This window comes from Thermobia domestica, chromosome 2, assembly GCF_964235325.1.
Source record: "Thermobia domestica chromosome 2, izTheDome1.hap1.1, whole genome shotgun sequence".
Classification (NCBI taxonomy): Eukaryota; Metazoa; Arthropoda; class Insecta; order Zygentoma; family Lepismatidae; genus Thermobia; species Thermobia domestica.
Genome location: NC_137455.1, coordinates 277728 through 300747, shown reverse-complemented (window position 1 = coordinate 300747; position 23020 = coordinate 277728). Strand labels below are relative to the sequence as shown.

At 36.4% G+C, this 23020-nt stretch overlaps 1 protein-coding gene across 1 annotated transcript; it reads left to right on the top strand.

Annotated features, from left to right (window-relative positions):
* Positions 1-74: 74 nt before the first annotated feature.
* Prosbeta5 (Proteasome beta5 subunit) lies at positions 75-20516 on the top strand. The gene is made up of 5 exons (XM_081738055.1): positions 75-280; positions 3385-3535; positions 9106-9347; positions 16245-16449; positions 20266-20516. The coding sequence occupies exons 1-5, from the start codon at positions 131-133 to the stop codon at positions 20379-20381; spliced, it is 864 nt and encodes a 287-aa protein (XP_081594181.1). The 5' UTR covers positions 75-130; the 3' UTR covers positions 20382-20516.
* The last annotated feature ends 2504 nt before the right edge of the window (positions 20517-23020 follow it).

The following is a 23020-nucleotide window of genomic DNA, read 5'->3' as shown; positions in this document are numbered from 1 at the left end:
TTATTGTATAAAGAGAAAACATATACTATTATGTGCGTAACAGCTTAGCAACACTGCAAAAAGGAACCTCTGTCCATTACCTATCCTCAGCTGCTGTTATTCGTAGTAGAGTTGACAAGTAGACGTTAACATGGCATTAGCAGATGTTTGTGGGTTTGATATTGGACATAGATTCAATCCATTATCCAGAGGTGTAGCAGATGAATGTGCAAATGATTTATCTTTGTATAGTGGAAATTTCACCAATAATTTTGAGTTAGCAGTGCCTCCATTTTCAAATGTAAGTATGGGATGTGAAACCATGTTTTCGCATTGTCATGATCTTCGCACACTTGTATACAGATTAATTTTACGGTGCAGTGTTAAAACGTTGTGCGGGAGAATTTCACGACCACTACAGAGCGAAATAATTCCTTCAATACCCAATTTCTCGGTTGTATAATTAGATAGCAGCATTTACACAGGTGATAGTATATACTAACTTCTCGCACCAGCGTATCGAATGTTTTTAGTACCAGACGCACTACCTAGAAATATTGTATTATGATCAGTATTTCATTCGGCATATGTTACTTTTTTAATTTCTAATTTTTGTTAGGGTTAGGTTAAGGATGGCATTTAGTATCCCAAAATCCAGTGGCGATTCCGAAGCCGGTACTGACTTGTAGTAAGCCATTGTAAACGACCTCGTTTATGCGTATATGTAAAAATTCAATGTAATTCAAGGTATAATTCAATGTAAAAAAAAAAAAAAAAAAACCAGGAAAGATGAGTTGATGTTACGTAAGGGTAGTTACTAAATTCTAACATAACCTAACCTAAACCATCAAGAAATACAGAAAATATAGCAAGAAAGTAAGAATTTTATGCAAAAATATCTGTTCCCCCCCCCCAAATTCCAAAAATATGTCACCACAGTAACTTATTAACACTGCTTGTGCTCATTTTGGTCGGAGTTGCATATTTTTAAACAAATGTTATCATACGTATATAACATAATAATTACAAGGGCTAATCTTGCGCAGATGGCAGCCCCACAGGATCGTGTTTTGATCATTGTTATTGAATTATACCTCCTTTATTTCCGTCATTCACGGTTGACTGTTAATCACAAAGATTTATTTTCATGGTTTCTTTGCTCTGGACTTGGCATGTGTTTATCTGTATTGTATTACTAGGCAAAGTTAGTACCTTCCAATTGTCAGGGCTTGAAAAATCTTGCTTGCAAGTTCTCGCCAGCCAAAAAATCTACTAGCAAGACTATTTTGTAGTCACAGTGCTTATACAAATAAACAAAAATCACTTTGCGACACAGTAAACATATCAATACCTTTTTTATTTTGTTTACTGGCATGTCTCTGACAAGTAAAAGAAAAAAAAAAAAAAAAAAGAGTGACATCTGGTATTTATTCTTGAATTCACGTTTTTCATTCATCGGACTTGACTCCACAAATGTAAAGTAGTACTCCAGACAGGCGGTGCAGGCGAGTTGATTTTTCAAGCCATGCCAATTGTTAAGACTTGCAAACTACGCATTCTTCAGAAATAAGGATAACAATCCTTATCTTTTCATGTTTCCAACCACCACTATAAACAACACCCTACCATAATATTATGTAAATGAACTTTTAAAATGGGGTTTGGGAGCGGAGCCCTCTATGAAATATATCACCCTAGCATATCAGAAATTACGAAACGCATTCGAAAATACTTCCTTCCTGTAATAGGTCACAACACAAAGGCTTTTATATTAATGAAATATGAAACGAGGATGGAGAACACTTTATAAGAAATAGAACACATGTTTTGGGTGTGGCATAGCTTTGCGAAATTTCTGTGCTCACTTTGTGGTTTGTGCAATGCCTTCTAACACTTCACTCATGTGTTTCTTATGGAGTACTGCTACGTGGTAAAGATCACAGTTTACTATTTCTTTTCCTACCTTATTATACAAGTAATTGGTAAGATTTCAGATATATTTTAATTACTTGTACACTTTTGTTCACAAAAACCTAGAAAGACTTTCAGACACTAAATAAGTGAGCCTAGATCCATCACTATGCCCGTAGATTTGTACAGAGCGAATTGCATTTTCCCGCTGTTCCTTAAATAAACTCTATCTGCAAGAATTACTTACGCTGACAGTAGCTAAGCGGGTGAGGCACTGAGTCTTAATAAGAATTTGTGAAAGATCGAGGGTTCAAAACTCAGTCTTAGGTTGTTTTTTTTTTAAATTTTTAAACATTTATATTATTTTTATTTTTAATACAAACTCGAATAAATATGTCGTGGTGTAGGCGTTCAATAAACTGTGTCGTCAGTGAAAAGAGATTGGAAACCAATGCAATAGGATATTAATACGTGATCTTATATTTTCTAGGTGGCTTTTATTTGTGTGTGGAATGTAATAATTTCGTATTCTGTTGTCTCGTGTGTGCTTGTGTATATATGTGTGTGTGTGTGTGTAGCGAGGGTTGCAAGCGGTCCTGGGTTCGATTCCCAGTGGGGGCACTTGGTCGAAAAAGTGTAAGCTTTTTCATGCCAGCCATCCAGAATGAGGTTTTCCTCATTCACACTCCCCAATGCTTCCTTCTTTCCCTTTCGTCTTATAGTGTGCTCGCCGAGGGATGTCATAGGCTAATATGGCAATAGATATCGAAAGCCCAGAAGTCTAACTCTCAATCCTGTGTGTGTATTGGGGTGGATAGTGGTAGAGCAGCAGTCTCTCGTTCGATCTCTCCTTTCCTCCCTCATTCCCATTCCACACATTCTTTCATAATGATTCTGTGTAGCCTAAAAGGGCGTAACAGTCTTTGTTTAAGGATGAAGTATTCCAAACCTTTTTCTGTTTTAGTTCTGTCTGGCCTATTTTGTTCTCCGAAGATTTGGTGAGAAATAATCAAGACTAAAGTTCATTCAATGGACCTTTTAATCCAGAAATAAACAGTGCAGAATGGTATTACTCCGCCAGTCATCGGATGATTGGCTATCGGTCAGCGCTTCTTTCGAGAAGCACGTGCTTGTATCCTGTCCGTATTTTACATACTTCCCGCACGCGGTTATATTGTAAACTGTGATTCGCGCGTAAGATGAGTCAAAGCCACCTCTTACGCATGTGTATTCTCTTTTATTGAATTGATTAAATTTAGTTCTTAGATACAATTTTGTTTCTGTTATTTAACTGTAAGGAAATTGCATTTCTGGTAATGAGCCTTATAAGAAACAAAAGCATTGAAAAACAGCTTACTTAACAATGGACTACTTCCTTTATGGATGTTCCAAGGCTCTTTAACCAATAAAATGAAACAATCACCACGTGTAATTGTTTACATTGAGGTACTGAACGTTCCTTGAATAAACTTTAATTATTGTGTTGTTTTGCAGCCGGCAGAAACGTTAAAGGGATTTACATCTGATGGATCCACTAAGGAATTCAAGATCCATTTTGCTCATGGTACTACAACGTTAGGATTCAAGTATCAGGGCGGTGTTGTGTTGGCCGTGGACTCTCGAGCAACCGGTGGACAGTTCATAGGTGAGTAGAAACAGTTCCTTTTTTATTTCACTTTTATAGCTTTGTCAGTTGTTTACATCCCAATGAAAGCTTTAGTTTTATTATCCTTTATGCGTTATTTCTTTTACTAATATTGTAGAAATAGAAAAAAAAAAACATTTACATTCATTATATTTACTTAAAGGGTGATGTCATTTCGAGATTTATATGTTACAAAAATTCATATTAAAATAGTGATACTTGTAGTAAAATTTTTAAAAAGCCATGAAAAGTTCAGTTTTGAAGCACAGTTCCTACAGTTCATATGCATTTGAATTCTGCCCATTCCTTTATTGATGCATAGACCACCGTGCTATCCCTAAATGTTATTTTAAAAAATGCAATCGACGGAAATATGCGATGCAAGAGCAAGATATTCTATTTATTAGAAGGATTTTCAGATAGCAAGGAACGTTTTAGAACACTTTGTAACAATGGTGTTATGTAAAATCTAAGAAGTCACACGGATAGAAAACTTCTCGTGATTAGGGCACACTGAAAAGACTGTTAGGTAAATTTTATATGCACTCAAATCAGTAGATAATCCAAATCTTGTAGGGAATTCATCTCCCACTTGTCGGACTCGGGCTTATCTTTCAACTGAGGTACACTCTTGATCTTAAAAAACTTACATGGCCTTCGACATTTCGTCCAAAACTTTGAGCCTAGGTCCTTCGTAATTCGATTACTCTGCATCTGTCACAGAGTAAGAAGAGAAGTAGACTAACTTTATTTGTAGTTGACATGTAGAGAGTCATAAAAAACAGCAAGAAAAGAATATATATTTTAAGTTAAAATCGTTAATGGGACATTGTGTAACAGATGATCAAAGCGGAATCACAAAAACAGGAGCGAAATTCAGAATTTTAAGATTGTTACCTTGGTGTATATTTAACAAGGTCATGTATTTGTACCTAGATGTTCGTTTTGAGTATAGGTTCAAATCCTGACTGAAAAATATTCTACTTCTGTAAAGAATTGCGTTTCATTAACGATGTGGAATATTAATGTATACTAGTTGCTTCCCGAAGCCTTAGGTTCGCCTATTAAGATTATCTTAATTTTTCGTCAAGAAATTATTATAAACCGTAACTTTTAAATGTTCTTGCATTATTTGCCTATTTAATATAGTACAGTAGAAAGTGTATATTACCTGAAGAAAATTGCAATTTTGTTTTGTTTTATCTCTAATGAGAGTGTGAATAGAACATGCGGCCTAGATATTGACGTAGAAAATTGAAGTAGGCGAGAATGATAAAGGGATTAGTATTCCTTAGGATGAGTTTGGAAAAGCTATATCCGAGAATAGGAATGGAAAACCAACAACTGTGATAGATAATATACCAATCGAATTCATTAAAAATATGGGAGACAAGGGCAGAAAAGAATTGTTGCGACGATGCAATGAAATATATGAAACAGGAGGGTGGCCAAAAGCCTTTCTGAAGACGATCATGATACCGAACCCAAAGAGATTGAGGATTATAGTACTGTTAATTTCATATCTCATGCAGCAAAAATTTTGCTTCGAATTCTGAACAAAAGGTTGTATGGAAAACCAAATGAAGAAGTTGATGGGGAACAGTTCGGGTTCAGGAGAGGTGAAGGCACAAGAGATGCAATTGAATTCAGGGTTTGCTAAAACCATGGTTTTTATTTAAAAAAAAAAAATGGTTTTCTGGGTTTAAATAAGTTTTTTTTTTTTTTTGTTTAATTAATTTACTTTATGTATTTATATTACATATGGACAAAAATAGGCTTGTTTCGCCTTGGTGTTATTATGCAACAACGCGGTTATGCTGGAAGGGGTTACACAAGCGTAAAGCGGAATCCAAACCGCGTTTTGGCTTACGGCCGAGAGAAATTGTTCTCCATTTGGACTCGAAACCGGGACTAATTGGCCACAAATGCGATGAGTCTGCCGACTCACTCACGGACTCCTGATAAAAATACCTTGCACTGATCTTGACATACTTGTTAATATAATCGTTAAGAGTCATTTCAGAAGGACAAAAGGATAAAAAATTGCACAAATGAAACCATTATACAAAATTATATATAAATCGGGAAACTCCCGCCTTAGCCATTGGGAAAATCCTGTTATTACTTTAAAGCAATAACGGAATATGGCATGCAAAATTTTGTGATCAACGTATCATAGCCAGTACGCTAAAAGTGAGGTATTAAATTACAAATTTAGTATGTAGATATCATTCAATTAAATTAAAACTGAAAGTCCAATCGAAGCTAATGTTGGAAACTACATAGGCTGTCGATAAATTTTGCCTATTTCTATCAATATATTTAAGCAACCGTGGCTTCATTATAAAACAACAGGCATTCAGGCGTATAATTTGGTTTCGTTTCGTATGTTTAGGCTTAACATTCTTATGTAATACCGAGGTTATTAAGGAAAAGACTTTCGCTTAAAGTGATATCAGAACCGCTACTTGGATTACACCTGAAAGAAGGGTTATGGTTCGACCGAGAATTGAACAAGGGACGCCTTGATTAACAGGTGAAAAGGAGATAAGACTAATGTAGATGGTATGATAATGTGGAAACGTCACCATGAAGTTCATACGATTTAAAGTTTTTTTTTTTTTTTTTTTTTTTTTTTTTTTTTAACCAGCCGATGCTGATTGAATAATTAAGGGTGATCGGTGAAAGGTTTATAGGAAAGGGGAAGAGGTGTATGTGGTATTTATTGTTCTAGAAAAGACTTTTGACCACGTGAATTCGGAATTGTTGGTGTAAGTTCTAAGCAAAGTTGGGTTGGAATGGAAAGACCAAAGACTCATATATTAACCAACAAGTAAGTATTAGAATAGGGGTGGAAATGACAGGGGAGTGCAATCGAGAGGGGAATTCGGCACGGAATCTGTCTCTCACCTACATTATTTAATATCTACCTAGAAGAGATAGTGAAAAAGAGCCTGCAAGTTGAAAACGGCATTTCAGTAGGAAGTAGAATGATCAGGTGTATACAGTTTGCAGATGGTATGGCGTTCGTTGCAGAATCTGAAGAGAAAGGCAATAATATGTTTGAAAACTTGTGAAGAATATGGAATAAAAATAAATGTTAAAGACAAAAGCCATAGCGATTGGAACAAAAGGGTCCGTGTCAAATATAAGTAGGAAGGGAGAAAATAGAACAGATGACCAGTTTTCGATACCTGGGCAGCATTATTTGTAATGATACGAAATGTGAATGGAAAATAAAAGCAAGAATAGGAAGTATATTGACGTTTGATAATCCAGCACGGCCTTTGTCCCGAAAATCTGGAATTCAAGAGCACTTGATAATATAATCCCGTTATAATATAATCCAAATATACCTCTATCGTGTTTTAATTCGGTTACATAATTCTAATAAAAATTGACTCGTAAGTGGATGGCTCAAGTTGGGATGTACTCTCATGGAAATTATAGTTCTATCTATTCAGTGGAAATTACATAATCCATAATTTAAGGTGAAAGTCCCCTGAACATCTATATTACAAAGGATGTCGTAGAGAAGGTAAGACATATTTTTTCCTGTCTTGGCACTAGTCTATTCTATTACAGTCCATCAAATACACCTTGTCCTTTCTGACAGTTACTTTCTTGTTTTCTTTTTATTCCTGCACGTGGTCACAACAGTCAAGCAAGAAGAACTGTTTCTATGGCAAGAGTCCTTCAACCAATTATAGTGGCTCATTTCTCGCTCTGCAATGGTAAACATTCCACGCTTTCCGCAAGTTGCCGATTTGAATATAAACAAATGCACATTGTTTTAGTCAACTTAAATAGTGGACCTGCTAGTTATTGAGACCATTCTTTCTAGTTCTCTTTTGTGTCATTTAATTTTATAATACTGAAATTAACTTGCAGTAAATAATTTCTTGTTTCAATACCCGACGCAAAAGCTGGAAACACAGCATTAAGTACCACGTGCGCGCAGCGAGCTGTCAGAAAAGACAAGTAGTATCAATTACAGTATACCTATGTATCCGTAGCAAATTGTCACATGTTTCTAAACCACGTTAGAGAGTAGCTATGTTGGTTTACGTGGAACGTATTTCGTGTACCTCTCAGGTTTTTGTGTGTAAGATTGGTTTTCGCGATTAGTATTCAAGATGAACAGCGACATGGAATAAAATTTTGTTGGCGTTTAGGAAAAAGTGTTACGGAAACATATGTAATGCCGGTCAAGACAGACTTAATAGAGCCAAAGTGTACCGAAGGTACAAGTTGTTCGAAGATGGGCGCGAAGCAGGCGCTTTGCTTTTGCATCCTGGCCAAAGATTGTCCGTGATCAACGAGACGTTAATGAATACTGTTGCAGAAATTATTCATGATGATAGGCATATGTCTATGAGAACGCATTTGGGCATATTTTGAAAAAGATGTACGTCTACTGATACTGAATATATTTTTTTGGGGGGAGGGGGGGTTGTAAGTATTTTGTTTCATTTTAATGATTTTTTGAGGGACATGATTGTCTTTTAGCTGCTACACAGTCACGATTTTATCACCTATTCCGCTCAGTTTTGTCTCAATGAGAAGCTAATGAACTAAATTTTTACCTTGTACATTTGCTAGTCAATGGAGGTCGTTGTTTTCCTATACAGGAACTAGTTTCACCTTCTCTGAACAGCCTTTGTACCTTGTGTTTAGGAGTATCTATTAAAAGCAAAGGGAGATGGAGTTGTAATCTTGTCAGGATGTTCTGGTGTACTGTATTGTATAGTTGTGATGCATACGAGTATTTCTTAATTTTCTCACATTTTTGTACGCATGTTCTTTGTGAATGAAACGCAGATTTTTTTAAAAAAAAAAATAAACTTATTTTTCATATATAAGATTCGAACTCATGCTGAAGTGAACATCTGCATAGAGATGTGTGACCTTTCTAAACACACCATAAAGCCAACATTCTCAAACCTTTGTGTTTCGCTCTTCGTGCATTTGTCGGTGTGATCTATGGCGTATGGAGACTTGCTTGTCCGTCGAAACTAATTTTCCTTACTTCACACCGAAAAAACATGCTGCATGCGGTATATCCTTATACAGTGTGGAATTCTTCAGTCGTGTTAGCTACGGTCGGTAGCCGGTTTCTTGGAACAGCATAGACGTGATGCATACGAGTACTTCTTAATTTTCTGACATTTTCGTCAGACGTCTCTGAAGGTCAAATATGAGGCGAAATAGTAACTTGTGAGTTGTGGACATCCCATCACGTTTCAGCTTCACTGTGACATTGGAATCAGTGGATCTGGATTTGTTGAAGGGGCCTAAAATCTCTCAGATCACTTGATTACGCTTGTAGGGGCATAATCAATCACCTAGCTATTTTGGAAGTTCATGAGCTCCATAGAATGACCCATTGCGTTGTATCATGCTGTCTTGTTATGACTGCATACTAACCAACAGTTGCACGCTGTAAGTGCAACACCTAGAAATACTCGCGAGTGGTTCAAGATATTTTTAATTGCATAATATATGTAATAAATAAAGAAACGTAGTGATAAGTTTTATATAGAAATCTTTGTGTTGTGTTCGTTCTGCAGGCTCGCAAACGATGAAGAAAATCGTAGAGATCAACGACTATCTTCTGGGAACCCTGGCAGGAGGTGCTGCCGATTGCGTGTATTGGGACCGAGTCCTTGCGAAGCAATGCAGGATGTATGAGCTTCGAAATCGTGAGCGAATTTCCGTAGCAGCTGCTTCCAAGTTAATGGCTAATATGGTCTACAACTACAAAGGAATGGGGCTGTCCATGGGCATGATGATAGCTGGATGGGACAAACGGGTAAGTTGTAAAATATCATTATTTGGTTTCTAACGTTAAGTTCGAAATGAAATTATCTGCAGACTTGTTATTACATAAATAAAATTATAACAATAATGCTTAAAACTATAAGTATAAGGAAAGAGGTAACAAATTTTTAGATAATTCAGGTGTATGATATTCTGTCATTGTAGTTAGGTCTCATCTTTTACTATACGTAGAAGTCAATCGTGATATAACTAACTAACTCTATGGCCTATGGAACCCGGAGGTTCAATGCCGCATTCACAAAAGCTCTCCACTGACTTCTATCCTTAGCCAATTGAATCCAGTTTCTACTTAGTATTCCTATTTCTGTGAGATCCATCATAATATTGTCCTCTCATCTGCGTCTAGGTCTTCCTAATGGTCGTTTTCCGGTTGGTCTTCCGGTTAAGATTTTGAAAGCGTTCCTACTTTCTTCCATCCTGGTTACATGACCCCCCCACCTAAGCTTCCTAGACTTGATGATCCTTACAATGTTGGGTGAACCATATAAATTATGTAGTTCCTCGTTATGAAGTTTCCGCCATTCCCCATTCCTGTTTCTCTTGGGTCCGAATATTCGTCTCAGGATCTTGTTCTCAAATACTTTCAATCTATGTTCTTCCTTCCGAGTAAGTGACCATGTTTCGCAACCATACAGAACAACAGGCATGATTATCGTTTTATATATTTTACAAATTCCTCGACCTCAAATTCGCGACGACAAAAAAATTTTGAACTGAATAATAACACGAATTTCCTGCTTTTAGTCGACATTTAATTTCTTCGTGAATATGGTTTTCGTCTGTTAATATTGATCCTAGATATTTGAAACTATCCACTTTATCAAAATTATTATTCGATATTGTAACGAATACATAATTTGCCATATTACGACCCCGATGAACTTCCATGTATTTAGTTTTCTCTGCATTTACTTCTAAACCCATCTCCCTGCAAGCGTTTAATAAGATCTCTGCATTTCTTTCTATTGTTCTCCTATTAAATTTACATCATCAGCATATGCCATAACCTGGTGAACATCGTTCAACTCTAGGCCCTGGTTGCTATCTTTGATTTTCCTTATAGCGTATTCCAGGACAAAGTTGAATAATAATGGCGACAACGCATTTCCTTGTTTCAGGCGATTCTCGACGTGAAAGCTCGTGGACAAAAATTTTCCTACCCGGACTTTACTTTGGGATTCATTTAAACATGTCTTAATTAATCTAATTGGTTTTCTCGGTATTCCAAATTCTGTAAGTATGTTGTATAATGCTTCTCTCCTGACCAAGTCGTAAGCCTTTCTAAAATCAATAAGTAGTTGATGTACCGGGGTATTGTATTCCCACTTATTTTTGAGTATTTGGCGAATGGTAAATATTTGGTCGATAATTGATCGATTTCGTCTAAATCCGCACTGATAATCTCCAATAATTTCATTTGCGTATGGGGTCAATCTTCCTAATAGAATGTTTGAGAGAATTTTATAGGACGTTGACAGAAGGGAAATGCCTCGATAATTATTGCAGTCAGTTTTGTCGCCTTTCTTGTGAATTGGAACAATGATTGATTCTTTCGACTCTTGTGGCAATTCTTCCTTGTTCCAGATAAGGAGAATGAGTTTGTGTATCTTGTTCCACAATTTTTCGCCTCCCGCTAAAATTAACTCAGCTGGAATTTCGTCTATACCCGGAGATTTGTGTTTCTTTAATTTCTTTATAGCGATTTCTACTTCTACTCGGTTAGGTTCTGGGATATACGGCTCCGCGGTGTGTATTTCCCTTTCTCTACGCACATTAGTTTTTGGCTGCGTGTTAAGCAATTCGTCAAAGAAATCCTTCTATCTATTTAAGATGCTATCTGTGTCAGTGAGAACTGTTCCGTCAGCTTTCTTTAAAAATATATAAGCACGAGGTTGATAGCCTTTCTTAAATTCGTTGATCCCCTTATACATGTCCCGGATGTTTTTATTTTTACTATTATCTTCAAGTTCCTTAATTTTACCTTTCAATCCTTATATGAGTGTGTGTAATGTAACTTTTGAATTTTTAACTCGTAAAACTCAAATTTAGACAAGATTAGTGTCGTTTGGTTTCCTTACTTGCATCTTTCGTTTTTTTCTCAGAGGTTGATTTCCTTGAATTATTAAGAGTTTTCAATATGTTTTGAAAAACATGTTCCTATAAGATATTCAGCAAAGGAAAAATAACTTAACACCTTAGGGGAAAGTCAAAGCAGATACGTCACCACTAGTTTTGAGGGGAAGTTGACGGTGGTTGATTAGGTATTAATTTTTCCATCATGTTTAACGCTTTCTGACTTTATATGAAAGTACTAAGGAGAAGCACGTGTTTAAATAAACGATAGTCGTTTGACAACTTTCAAACGATGGAGTTCCAGTATTGTGTCCGGAAGAGCTACCATTCCTGGTTTCAAAAGAGGGATAAGAGCAGAGGTGGATTCTATTGTTTGGAAACTGAATCCATATCAAATAGTTTTAACATTAGCAGAATATCTACCATATTTGGTTTCAGTGGAAGCATAAGGATGGAGATGAAACACATTCTGGTTCGCTGAAACCGTGCAAGAATTTATTTGATGCTGCTCCTCAGACACGAGTCGTTCTATAACTACAACTTAAGCAATAGATTGGGAGTCGAAAACTTTTTGGAGCTTTAACTAGGAGTATTAACCTAATAAGTATCCATCCTAGCATAATCAGTTGAAGAAATACGATTTTTAATGTATAAATTGATCCACAATCTATCATTGTCCGGCCTTACCTCTAAACCTCGTGAATGAAGCTCACTTATTTGTTGTTCTCCTACCACCACATCTAATTCTTAGCAAAATAGTTCCTCACTCTTACTTTGCCTATGAAATAAACATATAAAAATACGACATTATGCAGGATGGCGACAAACGCGTAAAATTGGGAAAAGTCAGGGAATTTGAGAAGACAGGAAATTTCTAAGAATGTGATTTTACAAATGAGGGGCTTGGTGGAAAAGGGGCGTATCCCACATTTGAATGTTTTCGAGAAACAGAAGGTTTTGCGTTGTAACTGACAAAAGTTTTACTATGGAAGAAAGGTACATAAATATAATAATATATATTAGAAGAAGGTCTGATATGTTTCAGAAAAAATCATCATGCATCTTACTTCTTATCTTTAAGAAGAAATAAACATAAGATATTCACATGAACATGGTTGCCAAACCAATACGAGCTTTCTATATTAATGAATCAAAATGAAAGTTCCAATATGCGAATATTCATGTAACATACAGAATAACACAACAAGTTAGAACATGTTCGTCTCTGTCAATAATGTTCACGTACTCCACTCAGTAAAAAAAATCACAGATGTTCGTATTGCCACTCAAATAACATAGTTTCGAGAACAAAAATATTTTCTTCGTACGGCAGCACTCTAATATGCTAGAACCGTACACACTGTAAACACAACATTGCAGACGAGTATAATACACATTATATTGCACAATAAACCATTACCCAGGGCACAGTACTCTGAAGAGACACTTCACTTCATACAATCACTCGATATCGCAACTGTCAATATCATCTACCCCTACGTGGTTCGCGTTGTCATTGTACCATTTTAGAGATCTATAATATTCGTGGTGGATGGGTGAAATGTAGTTTAACTTGCTTATTAGATTACCATACTTAGGTTTCTGATAGGTCTTCCTTCCGGATACTTGGATACCAAAACCATATCTTGCAGAGAGTCCGGTTGTCCTCTTTCTGGCTGCAAACTTAGAGTAGTCCAAGGCTCACATGTCGAGTATGTGTATTTTACCTGGACTAGTTGGCTGCCTTTCAGAAATTTCATACTAGTTGCTGTTCTCATATTGAAGACTTTTCCATCTTCTGTTTTCTTGCGAAATGTCAGAACAGATCGCAACGCTGATACAACCTTCATGTCTTCTGTTGTCATTTCGATGACTTGAAATGGTTTCTTTTTGCGTGCTGTCTTTATCAGACTGGCCCATTGAGCGAAGGTGTACACAGATTGTGTTTTCCTCTTCGCTCTCTTAATAATACCGAAATCAGCTTCCCAGGGGAGAAATGTGTGGTCATGAACCAAAAATCAATGTTCTATTGTCTGGAGATTGGTGACGTCTAACGAATACAGCCAGAGTCCCATAATGACAGAATTTTTATTTTGCCCGACGTACGAATCACCATACACTATTAAATTACGTCTGTTGCGAATATCCTCTGGTAGGTGCATCATCACCCGAAGAATACAGCTTCCAACTTCATCACTACCACGAGAGGCGACAGATTTCGGCCAGACACACATAACTGCAGAATCATCATGACAGAAATGGAACCCAAAACAATATGTCCACAACTGCCGCAAATAGAAACCAGTTTCCGTGCTTATCATAGGTGTTGGAAGTGCTTGTTCCAGATCCATAGCAACAACTATAGTGCTGCTGTTAATGTATTTGAATTCCTGTTTTGCATTTCTCAAAGATTGGTAGGCTGCTTCGGCTTTACGAATGTGTATATGATATTCAGATGGTCTAGGTTCTACGTGTATCATCGAATCACAAGTTTTACATGTGTCGGTGCTTGGCATTTTAAATGCGATGTTAAATTCATTATTGAACACATATCGATATGTATGTAATTTCACTGGACCGATTTCTCTTTCTTCACAGTGTTCTACATACAAATCGTACATTTGTTGCACAGAATGCACCGAAACTATATATGAAAGTTCAGGGCCGAATTTGCAGCTCTGCTGTAGTGAGAACGTGGAAACGACCTAATATGATTCCTGACAATATCTAGTTTTTCTTCCGAAATAGCATGGGGTCGGTTGTGATGTTTACCTCGACGGTTCTCTTTGGGTGAATGCAACGGTTTGGTAGGCATATCATTCGTATGTGTTCTCGATTCACCACAGGCGGTACGCAGTCTACGTTTAGTGATACCATGGGCATTGCAGAATGCTTGCTTGCATATATTAACTTCCATTCCTCCGAAGAGGATAATGAAAAGTATTGGCGCACCTGAAGACATTTACATTTTTCCTGTCTTTAATGTACACACGTTAACATTCTGACCTCCTGATTAGCCCAAATAGATAGGCATTTTTCGTGTTAAAATCTTTCATGTTGTAAAACGAAATGAAAATATTATCTTTGGTTTCAGAATCGATATCCTTCATATATCTACACCACTCAGTTTTACAACACCTTACATCACTTCGCATATTATCCGGTACTTCCTTACCTGTGTGTCCGACGTAACTCTTTTCTGCGTTCCTCTTACGCTTACGTTCATTATTCTTCCATTTGTCTTCGTTTCGTTGTCTTTCGTGATTTAACAGGCGAATTTCCCAGACTGGAATTTATTTCAACGTCCTACACAGCAGCCATTATTACTGTCAACAGCAACATGTATCAGCGGTCACACTTGGCTGATTTCTAGACACAATCAATGACAGATAGTGTTATGTCAGCACAAACTCACAATATAGCTGGAAGCGGAATACGTCATTTTTCCACTCAAGAGTTGCAGCTCAAAGGGGATACGTCATTTTTCCACTAACATTTTTGACACAAATATTTCCTCATTTTCGTCCTACGCTTATGGGATCCACAGTATACGGAGCCGAGTCATAACACTTCTTCTCAATATACCGGATAGTTCCATGTATTCAAATATGTATATATCTCGATTTTCCAAATTTTGTGGGATACGCCCCTTTTCCACTAAGCCCCTCAAATATTTAAAACAGAGTTTCCCAACCTTTTTCAACTTGCGGCACACTACGGGTGTTACTTGGATTCTCGCGGCACACACATAGATATTATTTGTAAATATTAAACACAGTGGCATTTTTTCTATGATTATTGATCTCCTTCTCACAGAGAAGAAAGCTCGAACACTGGTTTGTCCCCGCGGTAAATTATTATGCTTATATTTCATTCTAATTTAAAAATAGAAAACAATTGTAATGAAATATTGGACTCAAGTTTTTAAAAATACGCTTTCTTTTTAAAAACTGTATCCAACCTTTTACTAAAAAGGAAGATCACTAAATAACGAACGAACAAACAAATCTCTTTTACTTTTAAAACACAAATGTAAGTAATTTGTCGAAAGGATTGAATGATATTTTAAATTTTCAAGTTGCGAAATAGTCTGCAACAACAAAGAAGCAATAATGGTCATAACAATGACGACAAATAATTTTTTTAACACTGGAAATATACAGAACAGTAACACGGTATGAAACTTAAAATTGTAGATTCATAGTAGAGGTTCATAGTAATGTGAAATACAAATATACATTTTTCCCTACCTTTTGCAATTTGATTGCTATAAAATTAATTTTTTTTCGATTCCTCGCGGTACACCAGGGGCCCGTTCACGGCACACCGGTTGGGAAACGCTGATTTAAAATGAAAATTCTGAGACTATTTCAGATGTGGTAGAGTGCTTGTTTTTTTAATTGTCAGCTTCAAACTTATGTTCTGTAATTGTGCGCATTATCTGTTGGTTTCACTTGTGCAGTGGAGTATCAGATTGTTGAATGATTCACAAAATGTAGTTGGATCAACGGTTCAATGGTAAATTTATTTCGACGCACTCATAATGTATTTAACTTCTGCTTACTAACGAAATTCAGATAATATTTTCTTTTTAACCTTTCGAGTTTTTCTGTTGGATTTATTCCACATGAGACAGGATTGTCAAAATGCACCTGGGAGTGATGCATTACTAGCCAGTCATAGTTTTGAACAGCGGAAGGATACGAATAACTTTATTTATCTTCGTTTAGAGATAAGCTGGAGTAGATAATAGAAAAGTAAATGGTAATATATTTACTTGTGTATTGTTTTCCAGGGGCCTGGGTTATATTACGTGGACAGCGAGGGCACTCGTACAAAGGGCAATGTGTTTTCCGTAGGTTCTGGATCTGTGTATGCCTTTGGAGTGCTAGATTCTGGCTACAGGTGGGATTTAACAGATGCAGAAGCCTACGATTTGGGACGAAGATCTATTTACCACGCCACGCATCGTGATGCTTACAGTGGCGGCATTGTTCGGGGTAAGAAGCTAATACTTATTTGTTCCATTTAAGTAATAGTTGCTATGAAGTAGTGTTATCAATGGATTTTTTTCTTTCTTTCTTTTTTTTCTTTCTTTTTTTTTATAGTTAAGGGTTAAACTGCGCATATGTTCTCGATTAAATGTGATGCCTTACACACACGGAAAAGTATTCCATATTTTCATTTCTTTCTATTCATTTCCTGTTTGTGATGCAAAGACTTTTACTTGTCAACGTGCATTGGTAGAGGCAGCATTGTATCAGTTATTCCGAGATTGGCATTATACGTATGACTGTAAGTGCTCTTGATTTGCAGGTAGCAGTTACGCCCACTTGATAATTGAACGGCCTCGATTTATAAGAGAACACATTCCTACTATGGATCCTGTGGCCAGCCAGTTCTGAAAGTATTCCCACTGTTCCTAAACAGCTTGTTCTCCATTAAATTACGATTCTTCCCCATTCACACTATGGATATGTGATATGGGGATCGCCTTCAGAGCGGACTATCACCATATCAAATCCTGCTACTTTAAGCTCTGGAAAATCGGGGAACCCATATGATTTATCAACGAACGACTGCAGTGGAATACAACCAGTCAACGTTATCTGGAAATAATTGAGTCGCATAAATTACCCTGATGAACAAGCGGAATCTTTGTTACTCAGTACCACCTGCGAGTGCGTTTCCTATAGGGACTCATGAATCTCTTCGCCTGAAAGTGAAGTGGCTTCCGATACACCAATGAAATGTATAAGGAACCCAGAAGTAAAACGTCTCTTCCAACATTTTATTACAAAGATGACATACGTTCCACTGTGCCGGCCGGTACTTAAGATTTTATCATCCTTGTTCATTCAAAGTACCTGAAATTCCATTTCACGCGGAAACTTTCAACCCCTTTGGATACGAATTACAGTGAAAGTTTAATTATAAACATTTCATAAAATACTCGAATTTAGGAATGAATTTTGAACTCCCTGTATTTCCTATCCCTCCAATCAAAGTGAGATGATTAATTATAATTATATTGTTTTTTTTAAAAAAAAAGCTTCATGTTTTGCTAAGAAACAAAATTTATTTCAAATGGTTCAGACATTTTCCTGTAATATGATCTTAAATTGCAGACATCAATTTCAGTATTAAAAAATAAAATAAAATAAAAATCTTAGTTCCTTTTAAAAAAAGTAGCATATACGTAAATTATCCAAGTTCGAAAGACTAATCTCATAACAAAAAGTCATATTGGTTACACAGTTTTTGCGTTCTGCTAACTTCGAATTTTGGGTCGCCTTTGTACATTGCGTCAAAATAAATATGTGGAGAAATACCGGTATTCGCAGGTCTAGCTTTGTGCCAAGAATGGTTCCTGCATTCTAGGCCGCTATGTTCTCAATTTTTTTTTTTATTGCCTTTTGCTGTACATTTTTTAAATGTAAAACTGTAAACATAATCCATAGATTAATTTGTTCATTAATAGTCTCAAACTAAGATGAGAATAATTCATTTAGTACACTGAGAATTTCACGATTCTTGTAGAATAGTCTTCGGCTTTTTTAAATGTTATACGAAGTATATCTTACTTGTAACGATATCTTATTTTTGTGTATTTTATATATCGCTACAACCCCACAGTTCAAATATTTATAATCTAGTCTACTGTCTTACCAAAATCCATTTAAACACTCCATCTTGATATTACCTTTTATTATAATACGTGATGAAGTAAACATTTACACGCTTTAAATAACATACATTTAGTTTATCTAAGATGGATCCTCTGTTATATATTATATTTTTCGTTGCTATGACGACCAATAACACATATCGTCAGATTACTATGATAACAGAACATCAATCATAATATCAGAAAGAAATTAATTCTGTTTTTTCTTCTTCTTTTAATCAGCTTGTGCATATTTTAATAGCACATTTTGCCCGTAAATACAAGTAATTATATTAAAATTACACAATATTATTATATACTATGTGGAAATATCTAATCTAATTCACCCAGCGAAAATCCAGAATCTTTAAAAGAAATCAATGTGATAGAGCTTGGTTATACCAATCATATACTAATTAAAGGTAAATTTTCAAGTGGGAATGGATTTTTCGGCTGGGTCCAATTAGGCGAACTCTTGACTCCATGGTGCTTCTGCTCAGTTTTTCTCATGGTGACGTCACGAAGACTGTTGTCCCTCTGTTACATATATATGGTTATCCAAATAATAGAAAAACCTTTTAAAAAAAATGAAATTTATCAGATTTATATGCCGCAGGGACTATCTTTCGCTCTGATGCGACAGATTTTGTGAATAGTAGCAGTGGAATTCCATGAGAGAGAACGAAGGCGAGAACCTTGTTCCCAAAACGTTCAACTTTGTTCATGTTCTGGCATTGGTTGGGCGGTGTTCAACTACATCCCAATGTTCCACAACACTTCCAGCTGTGAGAATGGGCAAATTATCACCTTCATTATCTGGGAACATCCGGACCATAGGATTTATCTAGTCCCTAAAATAGTGAGATAATCGCTGGTAATAACGCGACCTGGAAGCACAAAACTTACTTTAAAAATATGGATACTGCCGATCATACGCTTCTTTAGGCGTCCGGTACAGATAAACGTAGCGCGTGGGCCTCGTCCAACCATATCAAAAGTTTTCAGTCATCAGTGGCCCACGTTGGGTGTTTGCAGTACAATTGACGTTGTGCTGATGCGGAGTTTTCCCGGTGCAATCCGACCCCGTATGTCTATATCATGTAACTTGCTGCGGACTATGACAGAGGCTATGGCAGGTGCTGCTTGAATTTCTCCGTCACTTCCACCACAGTTTTCTTCCAACTACTGCTCCTCTTCACCGATGGACACTGTTCCTCGTGACACCCCCAACACACTTGCTACTTTCGTCACGCTCACACCACATAAACATCGCCAACAATTTGTCCTCTGAGGGCCGCGGTGGCTCAGTGGTAGAGCGTTCACCTCTGGTGCTTGGGGTCTCGGGTTCGATCCCAGCCCCCGCCAAGTGAACTTTGTGGTGGACAAACACCGTGTGCGTGGGTTTTCTCGGGGTTCTTCCGTTTCCTCCCACTTTCTTCATTCCACCATTTCATTCATTTCTCATAATCACCGTCTCCTTTAGTCTAACCGGCATAACCGCGGGACGTAAAACTCAAAGATTTCATTTCATTTCAATTTGTCCTCTGGAAATCAGAGAGGTCGCCCATTTTACACTATTACAGTCTACTCAGTTCACTGCCACTGCCGTTGTATTACTTCTCACGTAGTTTCCTCCAACAGTCCGGCGTTACATAGATAACTGTCCGTTGCTAACCTAGATAGTGACGTGTTTTCAACTCCAGATGTTTCTATTTGGATAACCATAATATGCATAATCATGGGAGTTAGCAGTGACATCTCATTTCATCATATTAAATGGTGATGAGATGGGCATATAAATATATATTTGTCAGAGCGTGGTTTTGACTGATAAAAGAACTGGTTACATTTATTACTATCTTCTAATTGTATGTGCCGAGCAATAAATATTTCTGCGAAATCTCTTGCTCTGGATTTTTTTTTTTTTTTTTAATAAAAAAGTTCTTTTAGTTCACATGATATGACTTGATATCTGTGGCACTGAAATATTTGAAATTTATAAGCAAACGTAACATTGGATTACCATTTATTTACAATAAATATTCTTGTACATTTGTGTAGAATGTTTTGTTATACAATTGTAAGTTGAGATCATCGTGATTGAACTGTAGTTGTATGTACTTGGATGGTAATTCATTTTCTTTTTCAGTTTATCACGTGAAAGAAACCGGATGGGAGAGAATTTCGGAAGAAGATTGCATGGATCTCCATTACAAGTTCTTGGAAGAGAAAGGCGCTTTGGCTCCACAGGGAGCTCAGGTTTAGAGTTCGCAATTTTTATTTTTTAATAAATATTGTTCTGTTTCCTTTGAATTTGTTACATGAAAACTATCTTTCGAGTGTTGATGGTGCCAGCAAGAAGGTGTTTATTCAAATAAAGTCTTCTTTTACAACCACAAATGTTTTAATTATTTTTACCTCTGTAGATATAAAATATTCGTACGTTGTTTGATCACAGTAATGGATAGTGAGATTTATTTCAATACAGTTATTTAACAAATGTAAGCTATTTTCAAAAGAATGAAACAATCTGCAAAATTAAAGTTTGATTTTGCAGCGTAAGGTTTGGCTTGCATCTGAAGTTGCTCTGACTTTTGGCGTACTAATTTAACATTTTAATTAACTATGGCAAGCATAAAAGTGACTGATTATAATTAAAAGTTATTGCCACAAAATTGTGAAAATATTTTGAAGCTATGAAAAGTGGTTCATACAGAAAGGAGGCAAATGAATGAAACATTCGTGTATACACCGGGTGTATCGAAAGTCTGGTGCCATAGGTTAACTGATATGTCATGAAAAAAAAAAGGGAGGGGGGGAGTTGTTGGAAATATCTGGTTTTCAATCTAAAATCGTGGGTTTTTTTCTAATCACATCAGTCATTCTTGGGAACGCTGTTAGTTAGGTGGCGTTAAAGATTGTCAAACAATATCTCCCTCCCGATGGCACGAAATTTCAGCATTTTGTGTGCTAGTTTGAAAGTTACAAGGGCGTACCAAGATAAACAGTCCACCCTATATATATATATATATATATATATAGGGTATTCATTTATTATGTAACCAAAATCCACTGGTAAAATCCTCTCACCTAAACAAATGAAAAAGCCCATATGAACATAGGGCGAAAACCGCGTTGTTTCCAAGTTATATGATGCCGAAAACGAGAAAAGAGTAACTTTGAGGCTGCCTACCTCGAAAACTATAAGACATATTAAAGACGGTTAAAGAAATATCAGAGGAACTAGTACATAACTAACTAACTAACTAACTCTGTGGCCTATGGAACCCGGAGGTTCAGTGCCGCTTTCACAAAAGCTCTCCACTGACTTCTATCCTTAGCTAATTGGATCCAGTTTCTACTTTGTATTCCTATCTCTGCGAGATCCATCTTAATATTATCCTCCCATCTGCGCCTAGGTCTTCCTAATGGTCGTTTTCCTATGGGTCTACCAGTCAAGACTTTGAAAGCGTTTCTACTTTCATCCATTCTAGCTACATGACCTGCCCACCTAAGCCTCCTAGACTTGACAACCCTAACAATGTTGGGTAAACCGTATAAACTATGTAGTTCCTCGTTATGAAGCTTGCGCCATTCCCCATTCTCGTTCCTCTTGGGTCCGAATATTCTTCTCAGGATCCTGTTCTCAAATACTTTCAGTCTATGTTCTTCCCTCAGAGTAAGCGACCATGTTTTGCAACCATACAGAACAACAGGCATGATTATCGTTTTATATATTTTAAGCTTCAAATTCCTCGACAGAATTCGCGACGACAAGAGATTTTGAACCGAATAGTAACACGAATTCCCTGCTTTTAGTCGACATTTAATTTCTTCGTGAATATGATTTTCGTCTGTTAATATTGATCCTAAATATTTGAAAGTATCCACTTTATCAAAAGTATTATTTAATATTTTAACGCATCCACAATTTGCCGTATTACGGTCCCGACGCACTTCCATGTATTTAGTTTTCTCTGCATTTAGTTTTAAACCAATGTCCCTGCAAGCGTTTAATAATATCTCTGCATTTATTTCTACTGTTCTCCTATCATCCCCTATTAAATTTACATCATCAGCATATGCCATAACCTGGTGAATGCCGTTCAACTCTAGGCCCTGGTTGCTATCTTTAAACTTATATTGTGTTATGTTGAAGGATTGCACGGATAATTTTGGATTCCTGCAGGAAAATAATGGAGATTAAATAAGCCATTATAGACGTGAGTTTATTAATATCTGGTTTTACGGCCGTTCCCTGTATGGTGAGTGATTTGCAATACAAATTTAAGGAAATATTAATATTAACATTATTTTTATTATGTTTAAACCTGGTTACGAAGAGTGATTGCACAGATATAAGTGGATTCAGTGGAAAATATAGTAAATCATGAAGGCTCCATGTTTGGTATGAGGGCATATATAGACTAATTTATATATTAAATAAATCAATTAATTTCATGGTAATTTGAATTAATGCTACAATATAAATATATTTGATTCGTATTGAGACGGAATTTTAATTTTGAGTTTTAAAGAGAAGGATGGTTATGATAAAAATGGATTTGTCTAAGATGCTTTAAAAGTTTAATGGCTGCCTTCAGACATTGGAAAGCACATGGTTTATGTTATTTTACAAATATGGATGTTAAGTGACGTTTCTGTGTATGGATTCGATTTATATAACTGGATTACCTGTTATTGAATTTTTTTTTATAAAAAAGAAGTCTATTTTGATCTTATTTAGAACAGGATTGAGGAGAAATTTACGGATTTAGTTTAATTTTTGGAGAAAATCAATCCTAGTATGGCGGTCCAAGTTAATGTTCTTCATCGTGCCGGGAATGATGGGAAAATGGAATTATGGGAGCTGTTGCCAGCTCTCTGTTAAAGGATGTTTAAAT